This window comes from Chenopodium album, chromosome 18 (assembly GCF_948465745.1).
Source record: "Chenopodium album chromosome 18, dcCheAlbu1.1, whole genome shotgun sequence".
NCBI lineage: Eukaryota > Viridiplantae > Streptophyta > Magnoliopsida > Caryophyllales > Amaranthaceae > Chenopodium > Chenopodium album.
In genome coordinates this window covers 17,528,263-17,539,015 of record NC_137851.1, presented here as the reverse complement: position 1 = coordinate 17,539,015, position 10,753 = coordinate 17,528,263, and the positions used below count along the sequence as shown (strand labels likewise).

At 38.0% G+C, this 10,753-nt stretch overlaps 1 protein-coding gene across 1 annotated transcript; it reads left to right on the top strand.

Moving 5' to 3' along the window:
- Positions 1–287: 287 nt before the first annotated feature.
- LOC145591934 (uncharacterized) lies at positions 288–2,324 on the top strand. The gene has a single exon (XM_081648414.1). The coding sequence runs from the start codon at positions 288–290 to the stop codon at positions 2,322–2,324; it is 2,037 nt and encodes a 678-aa protein (XP_081504540.1).
- Positions 2,325–10,753: the final 8,429 nt, after the last annotated feature.

Genomic DNA, 10,753 nt, shown 5'->3' with positions numbered 1-10,753 from the left:
GCTTTACTGCTGACTTCTTTCATGTTTACTGGAAAGAGGTAGGTCAGCTAGTGTTGGACAGTGTCCACCATTTCCTGAGATCTGGAAACATGCTCAAGGAGTGGAATTAATCCCTCTTGGTGTTAATCCCAAAGGTCAAAGTTCCACAGCTTGCTAATCAATTCAGACCGGTTAGCCTCTGTAACACAGTCTACAAGTGCATCTCTAAGTGCCTAGTGAATAGGCTAAAGCAAATACTCCCGAAGTTGATCTCGGAGAATCAGCATGCCATTATTACAGGGAGATACATGGAGGATAACATCCTCCTGATCCATGAGTTAATGCACCTAATTAATTCAAAAAAGGGCTCGAATTTCACAGCAATCAAGATTGACATGTCAAAAGCATATGACAGGGTGGATTGGCTCTTTCTGCTCAAGGTCCTACAAGCTTATGGTTTCTCAGGGCACTGGATTAGGATGATCTCTCAATGTGTCTCGACGGTAAGCTACAAAACAATCATCAACAGGAAAGTCACTGATCACTTTTCGCCCGAGTGTGGACTAAGGCAAGGGAACCCCCTATCCCCTTACCTTTTTATCTTTTGTATGAACATTCTCTCTAGAATGTTATCTCTGGCAGAGGATATTAACCAGTTTAAAGGACTGAGGGTCTCAAGGAGATCACCCTCCATTTCTCACCTTTTCTTTGCTGATGACGATATGCTATTTTTCAAAGCAAATGAAGGGGCTTGTAGGTGCATTACAGACATCCTAAATAGGTTTGGCGCTGCATCAGGCCAGCAATTGAATCTACAAAAATCATTTTTCAAGTTCTCTCCAGGGGTAGATAACGACATAAAGATGGGTCTGAGAAAGACCCTAGCTATGGCTGAAACAGATAACATGGGGATTCATTTGGGAACACCAATCGATATCCAGGGTAGGAAACGACACTCCTTTCAGTTTCTGGTGGATAAAGTTTCTGAAAAAATTATTTCTTGGGCACCGCTGCGTTTGTCACAAGCTGCAAAACTAGTACTCATTAATACAGTTCTGGTTAGCATTTCAGCCCATGTTATGAAATGCCTTAAAATCCCACAAAGCATCGCCAACAAGCTTGACTCTTTAATCACAAGATTCTGGTGGTCTAACAATGGGAACAGATGTATGCCCTGGGTAAGCAAGATTGTCACACAACTCCCTAAAAGTATGGGAGGACTAGGGATAAGAGGGACTTCAACCCTAAATGATGCCCTCCTGTTCAAGCAAGCGACAAGGAGGCACCTAAATCCACAGTTTCTCTTGTCAAGGGTGCATAGAGGAATGCAACCCTGTGGGATTTGTTCGATTACTATGCCCTATGTCCGGAGAGGGAATCCCTCAATGGGAAGATCAAGCATACAAAAGGTCACAGATGTGTTCAAGAAGGGGTTTGCTTGGAAAACTGGTAATGGAGATAAGATTAAGGCCATTGGCATGCCATGGGTTAATGGAGAGGCTCCAATTGTTAACTCTAGGCAAACCCTAGGGGGCGCAATGAATTGGAAGGTAAGTGACTTTATTGACAGGGAATCAGGCACTTGGAAGGTGGGGAAGGTGAGAGAAAGTTTTGATTGGGAAAGTGCAAGGGCTATCTTATCAATGGAACTACCTTCTACAAGCGAGGATCACTTCACCTACTGGAAGTTCCACTCCTCAGGGAGATATACGGTAAAATCGGAATACTATTTCCTTATGAAAGAAGAGGAATTAGCCCGAGGGGAAATCCCTAATGAGAAGAATCAAGAGTTTGTAAAGCTTATCTGGAGAATGAACATTCAACCAAAATGGAAGATTTTTCTGTGGAGGCTTTACCATGATGGAATTGCAGTCAAGGGGAATTTAGCCGTAAGGGGTATCCGATTAGATGATATCTGTGTCTACTGCGGGGTGGATACTAAAGATAGCCAACACTTGATCAGATTCTTTATTCTAGCAAAAGAGGCCTGGGGAAATAGTCCCCTAGCAATTTGCTCTGACTCTGCTGGGTTCAATTCAGTGAGAGATTGGATCCAATCTTTTATCTTGTTGTTCAATAGCGAGGATGGTAAGCATAGCACCCGTATTGTTTTATTTATTGCAAATTTATGGGGACTATGGAAAATGAGGAATGCCAGAAGTTTCAATGGTACGAATGGAGGGGCAAGTTTGGTTGAGGAACTTATCAACCAAGCAATGCATGATCATGAGACCTTCACTCATAATGAAGAGCGGCATTATAATAATGCAAGTGGAGAAAGGGGTGATCCTTCCCTCCCACCGGGGTTTAATCATGTTCAATTGGGACAAGAAAGAGGGGTTTGAAAACTTCTTGGTGGAAGTGGATGACTCTTGGGATAAAAAGACCAAGAAGGCAGGGATTGGATGGTCATCCATGGGTAGTGATGAGGAGATGAACCACATGGAAGGAGGAAGGCATGGGACTGCAAACTCTGCACTACAGTGTGAAGCTTGGGCATGCTTAGAAGCCATGAAATGGGCTCGTGCAATGGGCAAGCAAGGCCTCCTTATCCTCTCGGATTCAATCTCCCTCCTAAATAACCTTTAAGACTAAAAAGGTAAGGATATAGAGATTTCGTGGACCGTAAGTGAGATAAAGATATTGGGTGCCTCTTTCAAAAGATGCACCATCCTAAAGGTCGCAAAAGACCAAGTCAAGAGGGCAAATGATATGGCTAGGATTTGCCGCTTGAACACGATTAGTTATATTTAGTTTTGTTTGTTCTTTTGCCCTTGTCAAAAAAAAAATGGTAAGCAGTGTTGACTATTTTCAGGTGGAGTCATGAATGAGCATATGGAGTCCCGGGATTTGCTTCATCTAATTTAGGAATGTTGGTCTCGTCTTTATTTTGAATACTCATAACAATGTTACTATTTTTATAAGTATTAACATAAGAGAGTTGAGTTTTCCGCTGCAAGTTATGTTATTGAGTTAAGTATTTGAGTAGCCTTGCGTAATCACGCGGCGGTAATACACTTAAGTCTATCTCTATGGTATAATTATACGTATGATACTAGTATTTCCGTAGAGGGAGATTTGGGGGTGTTACAAAGGGGCGCCTATACAGTAATGAGATTGCTACGGACATCATTCTCCACACATTTCTAGAGACCTTTAACCATTTTATCATGAACTTTAATATGTCTGATGTTGAGAAGACTATGAATGAGTTGCATGCTATGTTGGTTAGTGCAGAAAAGCAAATACCTAAGGAAGTTAAAAAAGAGATTATTATTTAAACCCTAGCAATCCCTAGGAATAAGTAGCTAAACAAAGCATTGTAATTAGAGCTGTTAATTCGGATAAATGAGTCGGATTTGGGTCTGATCAACTCGGGTCGGGTCAATTCAGTTTAATGTCGTGACCTATGCGGGTCGGGTTTTGGTTGGGTCATGCTTGAGTCGGGTCACATCGGGTCATACATCTTATTGCGTTTTGGTTGGGTTTAGGTTGGATTAATAGCAGGTCGGGTTAAATTTAGGTCGGGTGAATAGTAGGCCGGGTTTAACTCGGGTTTTCACGGGTTTAAACAGGTTAGGATCATTCTCGGTTTTGAGTCGGGTTAGGTTCAAGTCAATAATTTGCAAGTTATAATCAGGTCGAGTCATTCACGGGTTTAAGTCGGGTTCAGTTCAAGTCAATAATTTGAGGGTTCAATTCAGGTCGGGTCATTATTGGGTTCAAGTCGGGTTCGATTCAAGTCAATAATTTGTGGGTTTGGTTCAAGTAAAGACAAAATACTTTCAACATTAACATAGAGTAGTTTTAGCCTTACGAAAATATGATATTACAAGTAGATTACAATATATATAGCATATATCTTTATTTATCTAGTCAATATCTACAATAATAAAGTTGTATAAAATAATAAGTCGAGTTGATTTCAGGTTGGGTCAATAACAAGTCGTGTTGATTTCGGGTTTGGTTTGTAACGGATCGGGTTGAATTTTGAATCGGATCAATAACAGGTTGGGTTAAATTCAGGTCGGGTTAAATTCGAGTTATGACGGGTTAAAACGGGTTTGGGTCAATTTCGATTCAGGTTAGGTTCGGATCAAGTCAATAATTTACGGGTTATATTTCGGTCGGGTCACCTCCTGGTCAGTTCATGTTCAGGTCCGGGTCTCAAATACTAGAGTTAACTCGGGTTTAGGGTTGGTTTTAGGTCGGATCAAATTGGATTCGGGTCACCATTTTTCCGGGTTCAGACGGATCGGTTAATAATTGGGTTCGGGTCGGTATTTCGGATCGTGTCAGCTTTTAACAGCTCTAATTGTAATACACTTAGAGGCACGCTCATACTTTAATACAAAATATATTAGCAAGTTTCTTATGAACTCTATATCTATTCTGAACAGGGAGCTTGTCCTTACTCAATATTGTATTTCTAACTCTTTTTCTATTATTTAAATTACTCGTTTTTTACTTTATTTTTGCTCTTGGTTATTGTGATTGATATTATTGTATGATTGATTGTTATTACCCCTAAAACCTTAAGCAAATTCCTAAACCTATCCTACTAAGATTTGCCTAAACAATCAGGATCGCCTTGATTATTTTCTTCAGGGATAATATATTTTTGACTCGGAGATGAAGTTGAATTCTGAAGTGGTTTGCTACTTGGTTCCTCAATTGTCTAAGGCTCACCTTCTTTGGAAAGTAATGCTTTTTGGTAGCACAAGACGAAGCAGATCGACGAAGAAGACGACGATGAAGCAGATCAAGGAAGAAGCTGACGGAAATAGAGATCGATTATGATTCTCAAGTCCGGACATGGTGAGTTCGTTCTACAAAAAAAAATCTATGAATAAGTATATCATTTTTATTTTTGGGTAGTCTGAGTAATACAAATAGAGATGGACTTAGTAAATTACAATGGTACTAGAGGTGTTAAAATTTGACCCGACCAAAAAAAAACCAAATTGAACCAACAATGGTCTAAATTCGATCTATATCCGAAAAATAGGTGAAGATAGTGACATATTACCTGTACCAAAACAGACCCAGCATTATAACCTGAACCAAACCTCTAATCGACTTAATATTAATTGAAAACCAAATTAACCCGACTTGATTATGATCAGAATTTCATTAGTACTCAACCTTTTTAGAATGAACCTGAATCTATTATAGCCTATCCCAACTTGTTACCGACTCGAATGGATATTGAGCGACAATCGATTTGACCCAACCTAATAATAATATACGCCTGAAATAACACTCAACTTGATTAAGTTTTTAAATAGTAAACACCAAACATTACCTACTACAACCCGAATCATAGTGATTAGTTTAGTGATTGATGTTCTGATTTTATCCAACTCATTAAACCAACTTACATTGACCCGCGTTGATATTGCTTTGACTCAAAACTGAAGCGAATATTAACTTTTTAATTAAAACTTTAAAAGATAATTTGAAAATATTATTAAATTTAGACCCGATTTAAAAATCGATTCATATTATGACTCGCTTGAGCCCAATAATTTAGCACGACTCAAGTTTGGAGTTACCTCACTTCATCAAACCTGCCCTAATCACTCAAATTTGTTGGAAATGGTAATGCAATCGGTTAATTGCAAGGCCTGACGATCCACACTCGTAGGGGATTAAATGTTCCAAGGAATACTCAGGCCAACCGGGTGGGCCATTGCCCGACAAGGCCCACCTAATTTGCTTGAGTGGGTTTGTTTATTTGTCTCCTATTTTTGGGATACATATAAAATACGAGTATTATCTACTTCTTTTAATAATTCATAATTCAATATTATTGAACCCTAAACACATAAACAAAAACCTACCCTTTGAGATCTGAACAGTTCTTGAGCAATTCCACTCTTCGGGTTCGGGTGCACGGATTACTGAGAGAGTTGCGTTAAACACTTAAACTTGGGGGCGTGCGTCATCAGGAAACCTGTACCGGTGGTGGCGTATTTCGCTTCTAAGGAAGTGGATTATGTTCCACGGCGCGACTGTGAGTTTGAGATCTTCAATCAAGTGTTTTTCCCTTTTCATCTTCTCTATTTTGTCATTGACATCGACAGGTATTTTACCAACAATTTAGAAGCGAAATATATCAAATTTATATACTGTTGATTTCTTAAATTTGGGAAAAAATATTGTTTTGGACAACGAGATATTAATCATCGTGTACTACTCGAAGAAGAAGAATCTTATTTTAGGAACTCTTTTGGATTTACGGCTTTTTGTACTCAACTTAGCGAGTATCAAGATTAATTTTGGGTGCAGTATTTTTGATTGATTCAATCAAGAATCGTTCTTGTTATTTAAGTCAGTTAATCATGGAGTTTTTATCCTTAGCTCTCTGATTAGGAGATATGCCGTCAAATTGTTTTTTTGATATTGGAGTTGAATTAGGCTTCAAGAATATATGCCTAATACGGAGAATTTTCCATTAAGTTGGTGGATTTAATTTATTGGTTAAATTATAGTTTAATGGCACTCAACTGAGTTTGTGAATCAAAGAGGAGCGGTAGTGTTTGTGTTGATGATAAATAATGAAATTATTGAAAAGTAAATTGTGTCGCATGGTCTCGTGATTGTAAATTCATGAAACATAATAGTTGATGTTCGTGCATCAAGTGGATTAATTTCAAGATTGTTTGAGCCGAAGCTGGAGTTAGCCGACTCCATTAGTCTGTGGGTTTGCGACATTAAAGATGTTGCTGCTAGATGTTTCAGAATATAATCATCTAGCTAGGCTCGTCAATAGCTTTGGTACATGCACAAAATCAGATAAGTCCTTCTCAAATAATTATTTTCTAACTTTACATAATATGGTATCTATTATTATGTGCCCTTGTTAAATATGCATAATTTTATTATTATGAGCTATTGCAATGAAATGTGGGGATGAGATGAGTTAGATCTTGTAACTAACTAGTATGTTAGTTTTACTCTTGTAAATGAGTGGGATTGAGGACGAAGGTTTCCGTAAAAGATGTTTATATGTGGCTATTTGCTTGTTGGTTTGCAAGTAATTTATTTCTGCTAATGTATGTTTTGTCCAATGGTATTTTATTTATATTCATGGACTTTAATGTGTTTTGTCCTAGTAGATTAGGGATGACATGTGTTCTATCTTACGATAGTGTTTTTGTTGACCTTATTTCTAATCATGGACAATGTTTTGTTGAGCACGGAGTATGTGATAAGCTTGTAAGTGTCCTTTTTTTTTAGATTAAAAAGGGGATTTAGAATTAATGTTTCTTTTAATTCTTGTGATCTTAATTAGCTTTATTCATGAACTTGAAATGTATTTAATTGACTAGAGGTGTAGCAATTATTTTTCTTGTTGATGGTCTAAATGAGACTGGGTTGATATACGTGCTTATTAGCAGAATAAAAAGGCTTGACTTAACAAAGCTAGAATGGCCATGCAAGTTTGAAGTGTAAGTGCCCCACATGAGGTAAGGATGGGAATTAACATTCCATATGTCTTTAAAATCTATTAATATTCTGTGAATATTAGTACTGTGGGGGTTGCAGATATGTTTCAGTTGTTTATTTATGTAGCAAGTAGTTCACCTAAGAATTTGGTTGATACTCCCTATTTTGTTACCCGAGTCATGATTATTTTCATGTGGTATATGTGATGTGGGGGTTTCCAATAATGAAGAATTGACTTCTATATATGTTTCACGTAAAGCATGAAGGCTTGTGGGACTGCGGGTGATATGTATACTGAATATCTGTTACGTTTATCATGTACGAGCTTGATATGTTAAATCCTGTGAAATGTCTCAAGTATATGTTTTCCTATGACATGGCATGTTAGTTTTGCTCGTTCATAGAATTTGTTCTTGCTTCCTAAGCTTTATTCTGCCAGTAAAGTTGATGAGTTCATCATCTAAGGTGTATTGGATTAAAGCATGAACTATTTGTGTATCATCTTGGATTGAATTTCTTGGTCGAAAGGTGTATGCAGAGGTTAGTTGTGTGGTATGTATTCAAGTAGTGGTGGATGGAAAATCCTGAACCATATGGATAAACCTTGATTGACTAGTTGTGGAAAGAAGCAAGTTAACGCGAATTGTGCGCTCTCTTTGAGTCTGATATGTTTGAGAAGAGTATATCTTGCCTTGCTATTAGAAATCCATCTGTTGTAAGTATCATTCAAGGTGAGTTGAAAGGTGGTTGATTGGAAATGAGCTGAAGGTAAGATACTGTGATATCAGGATTTATTATGTAAGTTTGGTGTTGACCCACTTTTATGACTCACCTATTTTGTTCTAAGTTTGTCTGTTTTGCAGTAAGGTTGCTTAAGCTTCCTAACATGATTGATTGTAAATCAAGGGTGTGTATTTAAAACGCATGCACAGGTGACAACTTAGAAGATGAGGTATTTTTTGCTCATGATGTTATATCCTTTGTGATATGTATGGTGAGTGGGGGTTAGATTTGAGTACCCTAACTTGTTATGTTAAGTTTTCTTGGCATGTGTGTTGAATTTCTTGATGCATGTGTGATGTTACTATGGTTCGCATTGATAGAGTTCATATGCTAGAATGATCATAAATTGTTAACTTCGCATGCATGTTGTTAATTGAGATAAAGATGTATATGTGTCTCAAAGCCAAGAAACAAGTACAAGATAATGAGATAAGCAGAATGGTTCTAGGCAGTAAGCCTATGAACTAATAAAGGTACGCATCAATCTCATTTTTGTGATGTAGAGAAAGTGTTTTGGTAAATTATATTTATCATGCTTAAGCCAGAGTTGTTTTTATGATTTGGCCTTGATGTTTGATTCAAATGTGCTAATGTTTTGCAATCTAAATAATGAACAAATTATTCTTGACGTGAAGTGGTTTTTTTGTGAACTATATTGTTCATTCTGTTTGTCAAGAGAGAATTACTCAATTATTGTTTGAGTTTCGATTAGTACAGGGATGAAGGTTAAAGTGAGAAAGTTTCTCAAGTACCTGTCCAGTAAGTTCTAAGAGACGATGATTGAATGAACAATGATGATTAGTTGAACCTCTTCAGTGTATGGTTGTACACGATGAAGGGTGGTGTTCTCTTTCGAGTGAGCTACAAAACAAATTGGTATACACTATCCATTATGAAGCGAAGGTTCATTAGATTGGATGACGTGTGTCAAGAGGATGATTGTTGCAAAAATTAATCTCTGGAAGTTTTTCCATTGTGGGGGTAAGTTGATCCTCATGTTCTCTATATTATTTTTCACAATTGTCTATTGTTGTCAGGAACTACAGATGTAGTGACAAAGTTAGACAAATCTTGTGGAGGTAATACTCATGTTAGAGTACGTAAAAGAAAAGAAGAATCAAGCAGGTCCTTATACAAATATGAAGCACAGGTAAGTGCTTGATTGTCTAAGAGTATATATTTAAGATCCTATGGGGTACTTTAAATTATTCTAGTGACAAAGTTTAAATGATGAGTTTACATTCTGAAGTGATCTGGCTTGATAACCCTCTAATTTATATGGTTATGAGATTCTTTGGTAGACTTGTTGCTTGATGTTTACAGGTTGACCTTTAAGTGCTCTGAATATGTCCATAACCCAGGTTGGGTGGTCAATGAGACAGCTTACATGGACACACCGAAGTGTTTTAATTTATTGAACTTTTGTTCTGAATGGGTCTAGAGCCTTGTTTGTTGACTCATTGTTGGATTTACACCATTTGTGTTTATTGAATCTATAACTCCTTTTAGTGGTTTGTTGACCAAGTGGATTCAGTAAGGTTGAGCGTGGCTCTTAATGTCATTTGTCCAGTTATTCTATGAGCAGGGATTGATAATGGTTCTTAAGTGGATTTAAGACATTAGCCCAGTGGCTCTTAGAGTAGGATTGATAATGACACCGAAGGTGGAAGGTTGAGCATTGCTTGCTCTTAATACTACTAGCCCAGTTGCTTGAGAGTAGGGAACGATAGTGATCCTTAAATGAATTAGAATCACTAGCCCAGATACTACTCAAGTAGGGAACGATAGTGGTATCGAATGACTGAGGTTGGGAGTATCCCTTAATGCATCTAGCCTAAGAGCTCGTTGAGCAGTGGATTGATAGATGCACCGTCGAGTTGATAGGGTTGGACTTTACGTTCTTAATGTTCTTATTACAGTGCATACAGAGTCTTGGGTTTGCAAGGTGCTTGAATGTGCTTTAAGCCTACATGGAAAGACCCTAGATATGCTGGGAATGTGTAAGTAATGCACAGACGGAACACCTACGTGAGTACAAGGGGTGGCTTCCTTCAAGGGAAAATTGTGCTGTAGTTTTCCTAAAATACTCATGAGAGCCCAAGGTGTTGGCCAAGATTGGCGAAGTTGCTTAAGCTCTAAAGTCAAGGTATGTGTATACAAGGTCCCTTCCTCGCTCCTAGGAGTTCAAACCTTTGGATACTCACTAGGGAAGTGTTGAAAACCTTGTGCACTAATGTGTTATTTCAAACCTTTGGATACTAGCATTTAAGTACTAAGACTTTCATTTACTGTTCAGATTTCATGTTGTTAATCCGCTTGCATTAGTGGGGGATTGTTGGAAATGGTAATGCAATCGGTTAATTGCAAGGCCTGACAATCCGCGCTCGTGGGGGATTAAACGTTCCAAGAATACTCGTGGCCGACCGCGTGGGCCATTGCCCGACTGGGCCCACCTAATTTGCTTGAGTGGGTTTGTTTATTTGTCTCCTATTTTTGGGATACATATAAAATACGAGTATTGTCTACTTCTTTTAATAAT

What these genes read in the sequence shown, in the direction of transcription:
- LOC145591934 (XM_081648414.1), top strand. Translation starts at nt 288, where the DNA reads ATGGAGGATAACATCCTCCTGATCCATGAGTTAATGCACCTAATTAAT.